The sequence below is a fragment of the Otolemur garnettii genome, unplaced genomic scaffold, assembly GCF_000181295.1.
Source record: "Otolemur garnettii isolate 467f Iridium unplaced genomic scaffold, OtoGar3 scaffold00018, whole genome shotgun sequence".
Classification (NCBI taxonomy): Eukaryota; Metazoa; Chordata; class Mammalia; order Primates; family Galagidae; genus Otolemur; species Otolemur garnettii.
Window position 1 is genome coordinate 12,809,469 of NW_003852413.1, and position 20,197 is coordinate 12,829,665.

Here is a 20,197-nt window from a genome sequence, read left to right on the forward strand (position 1 = left end):
CACCATCACCATGGCCACCATCACCACCACTATCATCCTTCTCACCATCACTACCATCACCATCACCATCCTTTTCATCGTTACCATCACTGTCATCATCACTGGCATCCTCACCACCACCATCACCCTCCCTTGTAGCTTCACGGCCTCAGAGTCAGCCTGTGCTTTCTTCCTTCTGTCAGGGTTATCTAATACATTGACTCATTATTTTTTTATTATTTAAGGCATTTCTTGAGGGGCATTTAAAATATTGTTGTCCCAAATCATCTTACTTCTCTGCTCTCGAAGGGTCTGCAGTGTGGCCCTCCCAGCTCTTAGCTTAGGGGAAGAGGGTGAGGGATTGATGTTATGTCCCCTACCTGCAGCTTCTAGGAGAGAACTAACCAGCCACTGACCAGTGTAGTGACTGGTCAGTCCTGTGGTCCTGAGTTCCATGCCTGCAGGAAGGGTCAGTTCTAGTTGGGAAGGTCTTGTGCTGGACGGTATCCAATGGGATGAATGGTGGGAGGAATGATGTGTTCACCGCATGGATTTTTCCTGGTGAGGCCAACTTTACTAGTTTGCTTTTGGGAACAGTGGGGCAGTGGGAAGTAGAGGAGACAGGAAGGGGAGACTGAACCCTGCATGCTGCTCCTGGATGAGGCCCTCTGCTCACCTTCCTGCTTGCTGGAAGTGGGAGTTCAAGGGGCTACAAGGTCTCTTGCAAGTTCTCAACCAGCTTCTGCCGACAGAAAATGAATTATATCTCCAGCACCATCTGCTTTGCTGTTCATGAAACTCCTCTGGCCGTGCTCTCATGTTAATGTTCTGTTCCATTTCATGCTCTTCCCCACCCTTTGGTTCCCTTGCACAATAAAAAAGCACCAAACTGTCCTTCATTCTGTCTCTGTGGTGTCACGTTTCTTTGCCATGTGTCTGGCCTGCCACTGCTTTGCTGCCTCACACCACGTAGGTGGGGCACAGGCTGGAGGGGCTGGGTGTCCGAGCAGAGAGCCCTAGACCCTCTGTGGGAGGGACCAAGGCGAGGGTTGTGGTTCCCTGGTGGGGGAGGGTGGGAAAGGCATCCTGCTTAGAGTGTCCGGGACCAATAAGGCTAATGGCCATTTGCCCAGAAGAAAGGACCATCTCAGGCCAGGTAGGTGGCCACCTTCCTCACCTGTCTGTCGTTCATCCTGGAAAAGAGAAGATACTGGGGAGGAGTGGGGTGGGGTGAAGAGGGACAGAGAGAGGAAGGAGGCGGGCACAGAACTGGGGCCATATGGAAAGGCCGGTCTGGTCATAAGCTGTACGACCTCAGTCAAGGTGCGTCATCTCCACGAGCATCAGTGTTTGTATCTATAAAGTGGGATCACAAAAGGAGTTTATTACAAATTCTAAGGAAATGGGATTCAATTTAATGAGCCTGGGAGGGGGGTCCCATTTTGATACTTCTTTGTTTTGACAAAGTCTATTTACTAGTTTTGGTATTTTGGGCTGCTTCTCCAGGACCCCAGGCCTATCTGAATCCCGTAGGCAGCAGGATAGCAAAATGGGTCAGTGGAAAAAAACAGGGGCTTTGGGGTCACACAGACCTGGGCTCAGATTCTCATTTGGTCATTGCTTCAGTTTCTCTCCTCTGTGTAACAAATGACCACAAGCATCAGCCATTCATTAGCTCGCAGTTGTCCAAGTGAGACGTGGCTCGTGTCTTGGCCTGCTCAGGCCTTGTTAGCAAAATACTGTGAACTGGGAGGCTTGTAAACAACAAGCATTTACCGCAGCTCTGGAGGCTGGGACATCATGATTAAGGCACTGAAGATTTGGTCTAGTGAGTGCCTGCTCTCTGGTGTGTAGAGGTTGCCTCATGCTGTCCCTACCTGGTGCGGGGGCCAAGTGAGCTCTCTGAGGTCTCTTATAAGGGTTCCTAGTGGATTCCCCTCCCAGAGGCCCCACGTCCTAACACGATCACTTTGGAGGTAAGGACTTCAACACATCAATCTTCACGGGGAAACAAACCTTACAACAAACCTACAGCAACCAGGTTCTCTGCTCAACATGTCAGTCAGGACAGCCTTGGGAGGCTCTTGGGAAGAATTTGCTTCCCAGCTCATGCAGGTGCTTGGAAGGATCTGGTTCTTTATTCTAGGGCTGAGGGCCCCATTTCCTTGCTGACTGTCAGCTGGGGCTGCTGTCAGCTCCTGGGGGCCACCCACGTTGCTTGGCATGTGGTCCTTCCAGCTTTAAAGCCAGTGATGGAGATTTTCTCCCTGGTTGAGTCCGGATCATGCTTCAAATCTCTCTGACTTCTGCATCTGGTCTTGACTCTGGTTGAAAGGGCTGTGTGGCAAGGTCAAGTCCACATGGACACACACTTGGCTCAGCCTTATCATATAGCCTGCAGAGTCCTTGCTGTGAATCAGCATTATTATTAGAGTAATAATCCAATGGCCCCAGGAGGCGGGTAGGAGGGTAGGCCGTGGAGAAGGGGCTCTGAGCTACTATTTCAGAACAGAATTGTATTTGAACTTCAGGGAGTGGGTGGAGAGAATGGAGACCTCCCACCCCCAGTCTAGCCCTCTGCGGCCTCTGCCCTTTCTCTTCCTCCCAAAGCTCTTCATGGGTGTATCTGCCCTCTCCTCTTTAAGTGAGCTGGAAACCGGCGCCCTCTGCAGGAGAAAGCAGCTTCCTTCCAGGGTCTGGGGCTGCATCCTCCTGCCCAGGGGGACCAAAGGGACAGGAGGATGCTTCTGGGCAGGATGCCCCTGTGGCAGTGGCAGTGGCAGTTTAAAAGAGGGTTTGTTCTTTACTGGAGTCACTTTCAGTTCTCTCCCGGAGGTGGTGCTGGTATGACTGTCACGGCCCCTACTCACTTCTCCCAGGACAAGCACATCCCCAGCCTTATTCATGCTGGGCTTTGATGTGGCCAGGGCCGCAGCGGCCTTCAAAGGGGATATGGCCCATGTGTCTCGTGTCCTGGCAAGGGAAGAGAGGTGATAACAGCTCAGACAAAGCTCTTTCAGGCTCCTTGGGCTGAAAATGACAGCTCCACCACTCCTGCTCTGTGGGCTGAGCATGGTGGCCCAGTGAGGTTGAAATACTTCTCCTTTCTCCACTGGGCACCTCCGTTCCCTGGGCCCCCTGTTTCAGTTTCATCTGTACGGCCTAGTTTCACAGTCAGCCTTTCTTCCCAGCTACCCCTGCCAGACAGGAGGCTGGGGAAGGTGCTGGGCCACGACTACTCCAAAGGGGTTGTTAGCATAGACACCAAGCCGGGCCCAGGACAAGGTGTGGTCTCAGGCCTGGAGGAGTGAGTGGGGCACAGGCTGGGACCTCCGCTGCTCAGCTAATGGTGTTTTAAATGCATCCAGGCTTGAGGCTGGGAACCAAGGATGGGGAAAGCTTGTCATGGGGTGTGGCAGTACTAAGCATTGCTTATTTGGGGATGGGAGTGGAGGGGTGATTGGGAAATCAGCCTGGCCACACTCCAGCATGCCAGGCCTGGAAGGAGGTCAGTTTGTGCCCTGGGATTCAACTGGTTGGCTCTGGGGACTGTGGCCAAGGCTGGGGGACAGGCAGGCTGCTAGGCAGGAGGCCTCCATGAGGCTGTGCTGTTGTCACAGGTGGCTTTGGGCACCTTTTCCACTTCCCTAGGGGAAAGCCACACCAGGTCTATGCTCTCCCATTGGAAGGAGGCTGGGTCAGTGCAGGTTAGCTGAGGAGCAGGGGCTCTGCTGAGGGGGTCACGTAACTCACCACTGAGCACTCCCCTTTCCTTCCTACAGCCCGGCCAGCACTTGGCTCCCAGCCCACACCTGGCTGTGTACACTGGAACCTGCGTGCCGCCCTCTCCTTCCAGCCCTTTCTCCTCCTCCTGCCGGTCCCCCAGGAGGCCCTTCCCTTCGCCTGGCCGCTTCATCCGGCGGCCCAGCAGCACCATTTGCCCCTCGCCCATCAGGGTGGCCTTGGAGAGCTCCTCAGGCTTGGAGCAGAAGGGGGAGCCCAGTGGGTCCAGGATCCCCAATGGGTCCTCTGAGGCCGAGGGCAGTGAAGCCTCCATCCATGGCCCCTGGCGCCGCAGCCTGCCCAGGGCCCCTCCCAAGGCCCGCATGGCTCTGTCCTTGGGCAGGTTTCTCAGACGAGGCTGTTTGGCCTCACCTGTCTTCGCCAGGCTCTCACCCAAGTGCCCACCTGTGTCCCACGGGAAGGTGCAGCCCCTGGGGGATATGGGCCAGCAGCTACCACGGCTGAAATCCAAGAGAGTAGCAAAGTAAGGACCAGAGGGGGTTTTGCTGCATGTGCTGGGGCTTTGCGGGGCCAGGTGTGCTCTGGAGCTGGGGGCCGGGGTGGGGGCTGGGTGGGAGGGCCTGGACAGCAGACACCCGGATGGGCCACTCAGATCCCTTGTTCCCCAGAAGGTCTTCAGAAACTCCTGCCCTCTCAAGCATCTTTCTGCTCACCAGGCCCCATCCCAAGACTATTAATCTCATAAATCCATCGTATTTGTAAAGGGCAGGGAAGATTGGTGGCAGCGGTGGAGCTGCAGGTGGAGGGATGCCCGGGACAAAGTCCCAGGGGGCTTAACTCCTCCCCCACCTGAGGTGCCCTTAGCCCCTCCCCCACCCCTCCTGCAGCCACCTGCACCTTAGAGGTGCTGGCGGGGATTCCTGCTCCAGCAGTCTGTGAAAATGAAAGCGCCCAGCCTCCGCCTGAGCAGTGGCCTGGAAACCCCTAGTCCTGCAAACCTGACCTCTAAGTGCCCCAGGTGTTCCAAGGCAGCCCACGGGGTGCGGAACGGAGGCTCTGAGGAGTGCTTAATAATGCCTGGACCAGTGCCAGAAAGAAAAGTTGCAAGCAATGTAGATCAGAAAAGCAGCTCCTTTTGGAGCTTACTAGGGTTTGCCGGGAGGTAGTAAGGGGCACCCTTGCACCAATCATCATGTTCTTGTGTTTGGCCCTGCCTGGCCTCAGAGAAGGACGCACCAGTGGTCTCAGGTTGACACGGATGCCTGAGGGGCATGGCCTCTGCCCACAGTGGGCGTGGCAACAGCTGAGGGGAGCTTGTTCCCTGAGGTTGTTCCTTGAACCTGCCCTTGTTGGTGGGAAGATGGAGAAGGGGGTTACTCTGACTGCCTTAGGAGAGGATCAGGATCCAGCGTGAGTGTGTCTGTAATTTTTCCCAAACGGCCCTTCTGAGGGAATGTTCTAGTTTTGTGGCCACCCCCGTACCTCACATACGGGCTTTTACAAGGCTCTCTTCTCAGGGGTCACCAGTTCCTCAGAGGACAGTTTAAAGGGGCTGATGATTAAGGACTGACGGGTCATACAGGGACAACCATAAAAATTGACCATAAAAATTCAAGCCCTTTGAGATGAAAATAAAGCATCTTCAGAATTACCTTTAATTCAACAGATGAGTAGGGATCCTTAATAAAAGGGACCCACAAAGCCAGTCACTGCACGCGCAGCTCTCGGTAAATGTACCTGGGGTTAATCTTCAGGGATGTCAGGATAATCCAGGGATTTGCTGTCCCTCCTGCCCCCGCATCACTTGCTCTCCTCTTGCACCTGAAGCTTTTTCCAGATCAAAATGGACGTGCCTACAGACAGCGGGACCTGCCTGATGGACTCAGAGGACACTGGGACAGGAGACGCAAGTGACCAGGCCATAGAGAAGGAGGTCATCTGCCCCTGGGAGAGCCTGGCCCAGGGGAAAGCAGGCTAAGCCAGGAGCGGTGCCCCTGGAGGACACTCCTGACAGGTGCCACGGATGAGGCCACAGACATGCTCACTCAAGAACCAAAGCGCATGACTTCTGAGGACTGCAGAGATAAGATGGGGTGGATTGTGGCATAGAATGCCCTGGCCAGCTCCCTGTGGCTAACTCTTTCTCCTCCTCCTGACTTTCCTTCCCTTGAGCAGAAAAGAGGCATGTGGACCAGAAGACTTTCCTTGCTGCCTTAAAACCAGTAAAAGGTTAACTTGTAAGAGTTTCTTGGACTGGAATGTTAGGGCGTGTGTGGTTTTATTAGCTATTTATGAGTGATTATTTACGAGTTAAACTCACATCTCCTTTTGTTTTCTAGACAAAGGACATGGAGTCACTTCCATGAGGTCCCTCCGTGTCTGAACAGGGTTGTGTACCAGGCTCCATCAGCTGAGCTCCTGAGGGCTCCTCCTGGGTGTGGGGGAGGGCTGAAGAAAGGCACACTTCCAGAAAGCCAGGAGTGTTCATTCAGATTCTCCATGGGATTAGAACCTACCGGAGATTAGTTAGGGAAAACACTTGCAGAATATAAAGGACCAGAACTGGGGAAGATGGAGGCTGGGGGATCCAGACAGAGCAGGTGCAGGTGTGAGCTCTAGGGGAGAAGGAGTGGGCCAGGAGGGTCTCAGATGGCAGCACAGGTCCAAGAAGGTTTTGGTCAGGCCACTGGATGTCCTTAAGCCAAAGACATAGTTGGAGTGGTCTTGTAATCTACGCTCACTGTACATGGGCACTGACTGGCTATGGCGTGGGCACACTGGTGGGTCCTGCGTCTCAGGAACTGGGCCATCAGCCCGCGTGCTCCTTGCAATAAGAGTTCTGAGCATTTGTTTGCACTCCCACTGCCAGGCCAGTAGGCACTTCCAGAGGCTTAACCCCCCTTCTCTCAGTTACTCATTCAACAAGTATTTATTGAGCCCCTACTATGTGCCAGGTGCTGTGCTAGACCCTGGGGATGTAGCTCTGAGTAGCACGCCCTGGCTCACGGAATTCATCTAGAGCAGAAGTTCTCCACTGGTCAATTTTGTCACCCAGGAGACATTGGGCAGTATCTGGAGACATTTTTGCTTGTCAAGACTGGGATGACGGGTTGTTATGGCATCTGGTGGGCAAAGACTGGGGAAGTTGATAAGCATCCTCCAACGTACAGAACCCCCTCCCCCCACAAAAGACTGTGGGTCCAAAATATCAGTGGTGCCACTGTCGTCAGGAAACCTTGGGCTACAGATTACACCCCCTTGTCTGAGGTTTCTGTCCAAGCCCTGAAGTGCTGCCCCAATGGGTCCGGGTAAGATCATAATTGAATTGGACAGTGGGTTGAGGTTAAGGGCTACCTGGTGAATAAAACAATTCTTAAAAGTTGCATAGAAGGTCCTCACAGGAGAAAAACATTAAGTGGTTCGCCAAACCACTCATTACGTTCCTCCCCTTTAACCCCAACTTCATCAGAATTCAATTAGCAGATAAGAGCCCCTGACTTGCTTTTAACCTCTGACAGTTTATCTTATTCAGCCCATAAATACTGGGGCTGCTGAATCATCTCTCTCTGCACTTCTAAAAATGATGGTTGGGTAGGTCGGTGGCTGAAATCTGGACTTACTGATCCCTGCATGGAAACCGCAGATGCTTCAAGGTTTACAGAACATTGCTCATTTCAGGTTCTATGAAATCTGCTCCACCGTGCTCTCAAAAGAGTCACTCATCAAGAGTGGAGGAAACTTTTTCTTCCAGGAAGTAAATGAAATAGTAGGGATCTTTCTTGGAAGGTGAAGGGGCTGATGAATTTGATGACTGTACTTGCGAAGCTGGTCTAAAATGAGACTAAGGGTAAAGTGATCCATATTCTATTAACAGCCAGCGTGTTGAGAATAAGGACAATCTCAACCCTAAATGTGGATACCAGCGTCTATGGGGCTGCACTCCTAAGCCCACAGGGTTCTACAGAGGATCTCAGCCCACGCGGCTCCCCAGCATTAAGGAGAGAAGGCTCCAGTATGCACAGGTTGGATTAGGTCAAGTGCAGGGTAAAGTTCAGCAATAAATAGAACTCAGAAGAAAGGAAGTGGTTCAGACATGAGGGAGTATCTATCTGTGTCACATAGCTCCCTAAAGGCAGGAGGGCAGTTTAGGACAAAAAGAGTCAGAGAAGAAAAGGAATCCAGGGACCAATTTATTTGTTTTCTTATTTTGTTGTTCCCCCCAATTCCTAGTCACAGGCATGATGATTCTCAGTCTTATCATGAGAATCCACTGGGGAAACGTCAAAGATCCTGATGTCCAAACCACATAGAATCCAATCAGGTCAGGACCTCTGGGGATAGAGCAGGGTGTCCAACCTTTTCTTTGTTCTCTGCCTACATTGGAAGCAGAAGATGTCTTGGGCCACACATCAAATACACAAAAACTAATGAAAACTGATTAGCAAAAAATAAAACTCATGCATACTTTTTGTGATATCCAACAGCACAGATAAGCAAAAACATCCTTGCAAAATCAGTATGTGGTCTTCAGGCCCTAGGCTGGACCTCCCCTCCCCCCAGGTAGGGCCAGCATCAGGATAGTTTTAGAGTCTTTTCCAGGTTATTCCAATGTCCAGCTGAGGTCAAGAACCCCTGCTCTGAGGTAGTGATTGGCGCTGGCTCGCCACGCCCATGCCCATGTCCACACCCAGAGAGCTAACGGGAAAGGAGGAAGTGGTGGGGTGACAGCTCCTTCTTAAGCTTGAAGTCAGGATCTTAATAGCACATGCCATTTGCACTCACATCCACTGGTCTGTCCTTGGTCACATGGGGTCATCTCCAGCTGCAAAGAAGCAGGACAAGGTAGTCTCTGGTTAGGCTGACGTGTTAGTTCAACTGTGTGAGTAGCTAAACTTCTGGAGGTTCACATACTAGGAAGGAAGATGAGGAGGGTGGATGGGGTGGTCTCTCCCACAGTGGTGCTATTACACAGTCTGGAGGGGGTGTGGGAGGTATGGTGGAGGGGGGACGAGAGGAGACAGGAGTGGCTGCCTCGTTTTTGTTTGGCCAAATCCTACATAAATGCCTGTCAAACACAGCTATGCTCTATGCCCTAGTCGGTGGCTTTTCACGCACTCAGACTGAATGCCTGCCGGGTGTCAAACACCAAGCAAGGTGCTGGGGGTGAAGCTGACTCCCTCGGGGAGGTGCTACCATGGCTCAGGGGAAGCCAGGTCTCAGCGCCGCTGGTGGCTGGTGCCTCCTGCACTGTGGGATGTGGGAGTCCTGCCCTGCCCTGCCCCGCTTCGGGTTGGAGCAGCTCCCTGGTTTTCTCCTCTGTGAAATGGGGGTGACCCTTTGGCTTCTTCTCAGGGTTGTGAGAGAGCGTATAGAATGAGAAGGTGCAATCATGCCTGTTCAGAAGTTTACAGGGTGCAAGAAGAAGCCATCGTCCTGCTGCCTTTAAACCTGGGTTGTGAGTTGTCTCTGTCCCCATCCCTGGATAAAAGCTCAGCTCTGAGGAGTCCCATAACTTTCCTGCTCACTTTCAGACAATAAAAATCCTCCAGACACTTTTAGCGACAGAGAACAGTCTCAATTTAGGCTCTGAACACAGTTCAAATATTAATGAAATAAGCAACATCTGGAATTTCATCCGTGGGTAAGGCTCCCTCTCACCTCCAGCATGGGCTGTCCCGGGCTGGGACACCTGCGGGGGATAAAGGAGCAGAACATTCTTAGTTGACCAGTACAGAGACCATTCATCACGGTGCTCCTGGCTCCCCCTCCCGGCTCTTACTTGGCAATGGTGGGCTTTTCCCAGATTCTTGGGAACTGGCCTCAGCTGTCTTGGTCAGATGGGATCATGGCCCTCCTCTAGCCAGTGGCATGAGGATCTCTTCAGCCCATGAGCAGCTTGTGGTCACACTTCACCTGTGGTCACATTCTGAGTCATCAGGAGCAAGATTTCAGTGGCCTCCGGAGTCTCCCCCTCTGTGCAGCTTTTGCCCCTCCAGGGCAGCCCTGTCCTCTTTCCCTGTGTTGCCTCCCCCGACCTCAGCTCTCCTCTTGCCCTCCAGGTCCTCTGAGTGGCCCCGTAAAACTCCCTCACTTAGCTTAAGAGCAGGCACAGCAGCCCCTTCCCAGCAGGTGGGTTTATAAGTGTGACTTTCAGACCAGAGCCTGGGCAAGGCCTGCCTCTGCGGCCCAGCACCCCACTGAGTACAGAGCCAGTGGCCGCACCTGCTGTTCACTGTCAGCTTTTGAGGTCACAGTTGACACAGAGACAGAAGACTCCTATTGTAACATCCCGTTGCATCTGTCAGAGTACTGGGATGTGGTTCTTTTCCTTCTCTTAAGGATCTATAAGCGGAGCAAGTCTCTCCAGGGTCCCGAGGGGAGTTGTCCCTTTGCCCTCTGGGGCAGGGATCTTTGGTAGCTATGGATTTGTGGGCCCTGGGAGCAGGCAGCGCTGCTGATGTGCTCAGAAAGAGAAGAAGATCCGTAAAGTCTGTACAGGCCAAGTACCCGAGGGGTGCCTGGGTGACCCCAAGATGCGTTAGGGTCAGTGTGGGGAGCAGGGGACCTGCAACACCTCAGCCTCAGGGGCCCCGCCCTCTGCTCTGGGTGCTGTCACACTTCGCCAGAAGAGGGCGTCCAAAGCTCACAGATCTCCAAAGAGGCAGCTGGAGAAGAGGGAGAGGGACTGTCATTTCATTTCCCTGCTTATACGCAGTAGAAAGGCTGTAACTGAAGCCTGGTGCACTCTCTCTCGGCCTGTCTGTATATATATAATATAATGTGTTGTAGAATGTATCATGCTATTACGTATATTCTCTCTGTGTAAATTTGCAATACTGTAACAAATATCCACATGCCCATTACTTAGCCTTGGCTGTTCACGTTTTGCCCTAATTACTTCTAATGCTTAAAATAAAATAAAGACCAATATATTTATTCTCCTCCCTCTTCCCCTTCACTCCATCTGACATGTCCGCAAACTTTTTCAGTAACGGAACAGTTAGTAAATATTTTAAACCTTACTAGCCACATCTGGTCCCTGTCTCCTCACCATCCCCGCCTTCAAATCCTCCTCCTCCTTTCTCTTCATCTTCCTCCCACCATTTAAAAGTGTAAAATCTATCGTATATTTGATGAGGTATTAATATCCAGAACATGTAAGGAATTCCTCCAACTCAAACACAACAACAAATAATTGAATGAGTCAAACTCTTGAATAGACATTTTCCCAAAGAAATGACCATTAGGCAAAACAAAAGATGCTTAATCGCAGTGAAACACCGCTTGACACTGACTGTGGCAGCTATTACGAAAACAAGAGAGGGAATGACAAATGTTGGCAAAGATGCTGGTGGGAATCAAAAATGGTGCAGCCACTCTGAGAAATAGTAGGGTGGTTCCTCCAAAGTTAAAAACAGAATTCCCATATGCTCCAGCAATTCCATTTCTGAGTGTATGGGGTCTGACAATGAAGTCTGCAAACTTGCCACCATGCACTTATGTTGGCAACACTGTACAAGAAGTTTGGTAAGGGTTCCTAACCGTGGTGTATCAGTGTCCCCCAGCTGTGTCCGTGTGCGTGTGTGGTGGCGTCTTGCTGAATGGCCTTCATAATTGTTGGTGCATGTTCTCGTGTGTCCTTTGAGGAACGTCTGAGCTTGAATTAGAGCAATGAACACGCATGACATTCCTTGTTAAACTTGGAAGTGAAATCAGGAACCTATGAGTCCAAGTTGGTGGGGATAATGCCAGGAAGAAAATGGCAGAGTACAAATGGATTAAACATTTTTCTGAGGGAAGGCATCACCGATGAGGAGAGGTCAGAGTGGCCAGTAATGGGCAGAGCGGATGAAAACATTGCAAAAATCCATCAAGGTGTGCATCAAAATCGTCAGCTGACTGTGAGAAGCACAGAAGACCGGGTAAACGTTGACAGAGAAACAGAAAGATCTTTTTTTTTTATTAAGTCATTTGTACATAGATCACAAATACGTTTATGCCATTGTGGGATTCAGTGTGTTGATTATTTGTACAAATTGGAGTGCTTACACCCTACTAATCAACACAGCCTTCACCTCGTTTACTCAATTACAGGATTAAGACCTTTGTATTCTACACCTGATAGATCCAACGGAAACAGGAAAATCTTAACTGAAAAATCATGGCATGAGAAAGATGTGGTTCTCGCCTCAGGACAAACCCGGGCTCACATGGCACTGTCCGTGAGGGAGATTTTAGCCAGGAAACAAACAACTGTATTGGCACATCTTCCCTCCTCACCTGATCTGGCTCCCGGTGACTTTTTTCTTTACCCAAAGATAAAGGAATTATTGAAAGGAAGACATTTTGATGACCTTCAGGACATCAAGGGTAATACGTGTATGACAACGGCTCTTTTGGCCAGTCCAGAAAAAGAGTTCTAATACTGCTTAGAAGGGTGGACCAGGCACTAGCTTCACTGCATAGCTTCCCAAGGAGAGGTGACCGCAGTGGTATTTGGTAATGAGATATATAGCATTTTACCTAGGATGAGTTCAAGGACTTTATTACCAGACCTTGTATACCCAAAGGAATTGAGAGCAAGGACTTGAATATGGTTTTGTATATCTGTGTTCATAGCAGCATCACTCAGCCAAAGGATGAAGCAGCTCAAATGTCCATTGATGGAGGAATGTAAGAACAAAATGTGATATATCCATCCCATGGAATAGTGTTCAACTTTTAAAGAAAGGAAATTCTGATACATGCTACAACGTGGATGAAACTTGAAGACATTATACTAGGTGAAATAAGCTAGACACAAAAGGAGAGACAGTGTCTGATTCCACTTGTATGGCGTACCTCATTCACAGAGACAGAAAGTGGCATGGTGGTTACCAGAGCTGGGATGGGAGTGGGAGGGAATGGGAGTTAGTGTTAATTGGATGCAAAGCTTCAGTTGGGGAAGATTAAAAAGCTTTCTGGAGACGGATGGCGGGGATGTTTGCACAACAGTGTAAATGTATTTAATACCATTGAGCTGTACGCTTTAAAATAGTTAGAATGATAAATTTTATGCTATGTATGTTTTACCACAATAAAGACATAAAACCTTTCTTATCAGTGGGCTGTTCGAAAACAGGTTTCCGGCTGGACTTAGCTCAAGGGTCAAAGTTTGCTGAACTGTAACATGTTATTATTAGTTTCATTATGTTTTTGGATACAATAAATCATTATCGAGTGTTCTTATTGTATATTACAGACAATGCTTTTTAAGCTTTAATTACAAGTCTATCCAAGTCTTGCTCCTTGCATTTCACTTCTTCCTTCCAAGTTCCATTTTCTTTCTTCTCAAGCACATCCTTTAGTGATTCTTTCATTGATGGCCTCAAGAAACAAATTCAGTATTTTTTTTGTCTGAAAATGTCTTTATTTTATCCTCATGACTATTTTACCTTATTATTAGTTTAATCATCACTATTAAATGATCATTTATCTGAATGAAGAATGATAGGTTAGGTTGGGCACAGTGGCTCAGACCTGTAAGCCCTGTACTTTTGGAGGCTGAGACAGGGGGATCACTTGAGGTCAGCAGTTTGGAGATCAGCCTCGGCAATACCATGAGATCCAGGCTGTACAAAAAAAAAAAAGGAAAAATTATCTAGGTGTGGTGGCATGTGCTTGTAGTCCCAGGTACTTGAGAGGCTGAGACTGGAGAATAGCTTGAGCCCAGGAGTTCAAGGCTCCAGTGGGCTATGATTATGCCACTTGCATTCCAGCCTGGGCAACACATCGAGACTATGTCTCTTAAAACAAACAAAGTGACAGGTTGAGAGAAGTCCTACTGCCTTTGCTTTATAGGTTTTTTCTCTTTTTTCAGCCCCCAAGAACTGGTCTTTAAGAGAGTTCTGCAGCCTCCCTGCCGGTGTCCAGGTGTGCCTGTTTTGGGGTTTATCCTGCTCTGGATGGTGCTTCCTCAACCTGAGGGCTCAAGTCTTGTTTCCATTCTCAAAATTCCTACCCATTATCTCTTTAGATGGGGCTTCCTCCCTCGCTCTCTCTTCTCTGTTCTCTCTGAGGGCAGCTCCTATGTTATACTCTCGGGAGAAGCCCCTCCTTTCTTCTGAGTCTCCTTTTCCTTTCCTGGGAAGCCCTTCTGGTATCAGGGTCTTCGGTCTGGTCCTCCCAGCCTTCTGGCTCCAGGCCATCTCCTCTCTCTCTCTCTCTCTCTCTCTCTCTCTCACACACACACACACAATCCCAAGATCCCACCCAAACCCAAATCCCAAGTTATGTAAACTTTTGCCAATTTGAAAAAGCTTCCCAAACATGTAGGCCTCACTAATCTCCTCTCCAGGAGGCTGATGGTCAGAAAGGAGATGGAGCACTCCCCCCCCAAATGAGAAATTACACAAACAAACCTTATCAAAACTTTCCATACCGGACCACTCCTTTCTTATTAGATTCCCACCTTTTGCTTTTCCTTAAAGCCTTACGCCCCCTTCTTACCATTTATAAACCCTTAACTCCAGCTGTTTGGAGAGCCAGGTCGTTGAGCACTGTCAGGTATGCAAATAAATCTGGTCTTTTCTCCTGTTAGTCTGTCTTCTGCCAGCTAATTCGAAGGCTTCCAAGCACCTAACAAAAGTTGGTAGAGGGAAACATTTGTTCTTTTTCTTCTGAACGTATCCATCCACCTATCTATGCATCCAGCCAAGTTTCTTGGAGGGTCCACTAGGCATTTGGGCTCTGTGTTTCTTTGTTTTGACCAGGGCAGGGTTTGAACCCCCCACCTCCAGTATATGGGGCCGGTGCCCTACTCCTTTGAGCCACAGCAGCCGCCCCACCACTAGGCATTTGGTATGCTGTCATGAATAAAATTGGGCCTCACTCTCAAGAAAATTCATAGTTTAGACAGGTGCATGCTTTAAACTAGGGACCACAATACCCCATACTGGGAGAAGGGGGCACCGCATGGCAGCTGCAAGCACACGCTCTGGCATCACACGGCCTCAGGTCAGATCCAAGTTCTACTGGCTTTCCCAGCTGAGTGACCGTGAATACTTCGTTAAAGCTCTCCAAACCCAGGTTGTCTCACTCATAAACTTAGGATCAGGATAACACAGCCTCTTTGCGGTAGGGGTGTGTGAAGATTATCAACTAAGGTGCAAACAGCTGGGACCAATGCCTGGGCCCTGGTGAATGCTTGGTGAATATTCGCCACCAGGTGGTAATGGAAACAAAAGGGCCCAAGAAAGTGTGCGTGTGTGTTGTGCTAGCATGTAGCAGAAAAGGCCAGATACATAAGGAAATATTCTCACTGGGGGGCAGTGCCTGTGGCTCAAAGGAGTAGGGCGCCGGCCCCATATGCTGGAGGTGGTGGGTTCAAACCCAGCCCTGGCCAAAAACTGCAAAAAAAAAAAAAAAAAAAGAAAAGAAAAGAAAAGAAAATATTCTCAGAATACTTACCTTTTGTAAAATGCAAAGTAACAGGTTGACATATTACCAGACAAAGAAGGTCTGGCCTCCTGTCACTGTCAGCCAATATGCAGCGACCAGGATAGGTTGACCAAACTTGATTTATCAGAAGGCCGGGCATTCTGGAGAACAGCAAGAATAGCCTCCCCGAGACTTCCATTCTTCCATTTCCAGAATCATGGTTTTATACATAATGGTTCACAGCCAAGACCACAATAGCTCTTGTTTTAAATAATAAACAGCACGACTCCGTGACAATCTATTACAACATTTCTAATCTAAAAGTTAATTTCCTAAACTATTCAAGATGGGCATCTTTAAGGCAGGAGTTAAATTTACAAAACAGTAAGAATGAGCAGACAGGAGGTGAAGGTCACTTAGGCCCTAACTGCCCAGCCCAGCTGTGTTGTGTCTGCCCTAGCCTGATCCATCCTATTCTCACCATGTCTGCTTTCAGACGTGTTATCTGTATGAAAGGAGAAGGCATAGGATGAAGAAAGCAACCGCTTCTACTAGAAGCTGAAGTAAAATATCTTTTGGGATCCAGTCACTGGACATCTAGGAATCAGTGTCCGGGGATCAAGAAAGAGCACAGTCTATTCTGGCCAGCAGGGAATATAGCTGCTATTTGGGAGAACAAGCTCGTACTTATGGCTGGTGGTCTTAGCCACCGGCTCCTCACTTGTTAAGATAAAAATCTGATTACACAGCGCATGTCCCGATGTATCTATCACCTTACACGTGGAGGCTATTTTGTGAGTCGGGGAACCTGTCTATTTCTCTCTTATATCTCTAGAATTCTTGTGGGAACAAGATAAAAAGTCAGTGACTTCACAGCACTCAGTGGTCTGAATTTTTATGTCTTAAGAAAAACAATCTCTGCCGGTAGTTTGGACAGTTGTGTCCCTTCCAAATCTCATGTTGAAATTTTCATTTATATGTTTATTTTTATTTCAATATATTTAGGGGGCACAAGTGCAGTTTGGTTATAGGGATATATGTTGTATTGCAGTGAGAGCTGAGCTCTTGTGTATCCATCCCCCAAATAGTGTACATTGTGCCAAATAGTTAGTCCCTCTGCCACCGTCCCACCCTCCTAACTCGGAGTCTCCAATGTCTGTTATTTCACTATGTAGGACCCACAGCTTAGCGCCCACTTAGAAGTGAGAACACGCGCTATTTGTTCTTCCTTCCCTGAGTTACTTCATTTAGGATAATGACTTCCAGTTCCATACAACTTGCTGCAAAAGACGTTTTGCCATTCTCTCAGGTCTGAATAATATTGTATGGTACCATGTTGGAATTCCATCTCCAGTGTTGGTTGGGGGGGTCTGGGTCACAGGAATGAATCTTTTATGAATGGCATGGGGCCATCCTCACAGTAGGGAGTTCTCATTCCTAGTTCCTGGGAGAGCTGGTTGTTCAAAAGAGTCTGGCACACCCCCTATCCTCTTGCTCCTCTCTGAGCATGTGATCTCTATACACGTCAGCCCCCCTTCCCCTTGTGCTGTGAGTGGAAGTAGCCTGAGGCCCTGACAAGAAGCTGGTGCTGGTGCCAGGCAAACACAGGCCCAGTAAATCTCTCCTTTCCTTAATAGGCCCAGCCTCAGGTATCCCTTAGCAACACTAAATGGGCCAGGCTTACACCTGTAATCCTAGCACACTGGGAAGCTGAGCCAGGTGGATTGCTTTAGCTCAGAACTTTGAGACCAGCTGAGTAAGAGCAAGACCCCCATCTCTACTAAAAATAGGAAAAAAAAAATAGTGAATGGCACACGTAGTCCCAGCTACTTGGAAGGCTGAGGCAGGAGGACTGCTTGAGCCCAGGAGTTTGAGGTTGCTGTGAGCTATGATGATGCTATGACGCTACCAAGGGTGACAGAAAGAAAAAGCAAGAAAGAAGGAAGGAAGAAAAGAAAGAAAGAAGGAAGGAAGGAAGGCAGGCAACACTAGATGGTTCGGGTGGGCCTTAAATCCAATGACTGGGATCCTTAAAAAAAGAGGAGGAGACACAGACACACACAGGGGGAGGGAGGCACGTGCAGATGGAGGCAGAGATTGGAATGAGGCAGCCATGAGCTGAGGGACACGATGGTTGTCGGGAGCTACTAGGAGCGGTGGGAGGCAAGGAAGGGGCATCTTCCAGAGCCTGCAGAGGGAGCAGGCCCTGCTGAGACCTTGATTTCAGGTTCCTAGCCCCATCTCTCTGTGAGAGATAAATGTCTGTTTATTACCAGGTTTCAGCTACTTAGTTTTTGCAAGGAAGCGTGCACAGTGTGCTTGTACCATAGTTTGATTGTCTCCTGTAGATGAAGAGTATGCTGTTTGCAACTTTTCATGAAAACAAGTGATGTGATAAGAACATCCCTGCACACTTATCTGTGCAAACCTACAAGTATATCCCAGGACAAAAATTAGACAGACTAAGCCACTGGGTTAGAGTGTACATGCATTAAGACCCATCCACCATACTAAATTGCCTTTGTTTTGTTTTGTTTTGTTTTGTTTTGAGACAGTCTCAAGCTGGCACCCTGGGTAGAGTGCTGTTGGCATCACTGCTCACAGCAACCTCCAACTCTTGGGCTTAAGCGATTCCCTTGCCTCAGGCTCCCAAGTAGCTGGGAGGTGCCTGCCAGAATGCCTGGCTATTATTTTGTTGTTGCAGTTGTCATTGTTGTTTTAGCTGGCTCAGGCTGGGTTTGAACCGCCAGCCTCGGTGTATGTGGCCGGTGCCCTGCCCACTGAGCAACAGGCACCACCCTAAATTGCCTTTTTAAACGTCTGTACTCATTTAGATTTCTCCTAACAGTGCATCGTGAGGGTGATCAATGCCTTACATCCTTGTTAGAACTGTTACGGATGTTTTCACAAGGTCGGTGCTGCTGTTTATTGCAGAGATGAGACCACCTGGAGTTAAGTACATTCTTCCAGAGGCCCTGAATGTCAGGAGTGTGGTCCCCTGGGAGGACAGGGACAGTGAGGGTGACCAGATGGATCACCAGACATGTGCCTCCCTGCCTGTTCTCTGGGACATCTCAGGCTTCAATGACAGCCTCAGTGGGGTTTTTGGTATTTATTTGGTGCCACCAACATCACCAATGCAGGTGCTAATAAATCTTCAGGGAGAGTCAGAGAATCTTTATTGTCACACTAGTTACACGGCTCTTCCCATCAGTTTGATATGCAACTTAGCTCCTTGAGGGATTGTGAAGTCAGGGATGGAGAACTATGCAATTCTCTTTGTATCCGTGGGGACAGAAGAGCCTGTTCCTGGAGGGGACAGATATGGGGAGCTGTTTCAGCCTCCTTGTTGGGGTTCTGCTCTGAGACTGCTGGTGCCCCCATGTCTCTTCCAGCAATGCTGCCTTCTGTCTCTGGCAATGTAAATATGACGTCCCCCTCCCCTGTCCAAGCAGGCCTTGGGGCCATGGCTACCACGGCAGGTCAGCCTGACCCCAGAAAATGACTTGGGTGCTTCAGGCCAGGCCCCACCCCTCATTGTGGGGAGTCTCCCCCTGGAGAAGCCTCTCCAGCTCCAGGGTTATTGAAATAGAGGAGGCAGGTTCTGCCGATGACTGCTTAAAATTCGCGTTGCCATGGCAGCGTGGCATTAGGCCACCGGTGATCCTGCTGCACAAAGCTTTGATCTCGGGGAAGACAGGGTTTCTTTTGCTCTTTAGCGGCTTTTAAGGGGACACTGCCTTGGGACCAAGTTTGGCTTTGCTCCGGGGCCTGGGGATTGTCCCAGAAGCAGAGAGCTGGGGACAGCAAGACAGAGAAGGAGGCCTCAGAAGTGGGCTAAGCCTTGAGACTGCGATGCTAGTCTGAGGGAGCTGGCTCGAACCCTAAGGGCAAGAGATCTGGGTCTGAAGAGAGAGCAGTCAGAAGGAACGGTAATGAGGGGAGGCGTCTGCATCGTTTGACTTGAGAGAAACGCGCAAATGAGATGGTGTGTGTGTGTTTTTAGGAGCAGAGCTAAGGAAGAGGGTGGCTCACCAGTGGAGCTGGGCTGGCTCAGCCGGTCTCAGCATTGTTAATCACCCACACATTCAATACCCATTTACGGAGGACACACTATGTGGTTGGTGTCGGGAATGCAAGGGACTCACGTGGCTTTTCCGAGCTGTCAGGGTCTTAAAGCAGGCACTAAAGTAGCATAAAGCAGAATGAGATCAATTGCCTAGAGACTGCACCATTTCAGAGGGAGAGAATCACCGTACTGGCACAATCGGGGTATTTACAGACGGGGTTGAAGCTTAAATGATGGGGAGAGGAAAGAGAAGCATCTAGTTGAAGATGGGGGGAGAATAACAGTGTGATGGGTGTGTGTGTGTGGGGGGGCATGCAAGTCTCAGTCTCAGCACAGAAATCCAGTTTATTAAAAGGATTGGAGGAGATAGTGTTGTAAAGTTAGGCTGATCCAGAGCCCACTTGAGGAGTTTAGACTTAATCCCACAGGCACTAGGGAGCCATGGGAGGATTTTGAGCTGACAGTGCCTGATCAGGGCTGCATTTTAGAGAAATGAGTCTGGGGGCAGGTGCGTGATAGACTCAGACACAAAGTGACTGTAAGTTTTTGAAATCTCCATAGGACTGAATAGGTAAGGGGCCTGTGTTAGGGTGACATGACGGTCCTGGGTTGAGAGAGGAAAGAACAGTCAGAAGGGGATGAACAGGATCAATACACGACCTGCAGGGAAGGGAGAGATGAAGTTCCTAGTGGCTGAGACCACGAAACCCAGTGTGTCAGAGAAGGGGCTGCCACTCCATGGGAGAAGGAAGTGGTCTGGGGTAAAATGAATTTACCAGGTTGAGTTTGAAATCGCTGAATTGCCCTCAGGAGAGAAGACAAGTTTGGAGATATAGCCTTTGGGGACATTCTTGCAGACATAATAAAAATATGGACCTTGGCTCGGCGCCTATGGCTCAACCGGCTAAGGCGCCAGCCACGTACACCTAAGGTGGCGGGTTTGAATCCCCAGCCCGGACCGCCAAACAACAATGATGGCTGCAACCA

The 20,197-nt window shown here is 49.5% G+C and overlaps 1 protein-coding gene across 6 annotated transcripts in view; it reads left to right on the forward strand.

The window, feature by feature from the left end:
* The window catches only part of RGS9 (regulator of G protein signaling 9), a 99,196-nt gene extending 93,220 nt beyond the window's left edge, over positions 1 to 5,976 (forward strand). For 4 of the 6 annotated variants that reach the window (XM_003786182.2, XM_003786184.2, XM_003786183.1 and 1 more), the window contains exons 18-19: positions 3,762 to 4,246; positions 5,551 to 5,976. In XM_003786182.2, coding sequence (XP_003786230.1) covers positions 3,762 to 4,246; positions 5,551 to 5,701 — 636 coding nt within the window. In that variant the 3' untranslated portion in view covers positions 5,702 to 5,976. The remainder of the gene's footprint in view (positions 1 to 3,761; positions 4,247 to 5,550) is intronic. The other 2 variants (XM_023511130.1, XM_012802975.1) reach the window with 1 other exon arrangement.
* The last annotated feature ends 14,221 nt before the right edge of the window (positions 5,977 to 20,197 follow it).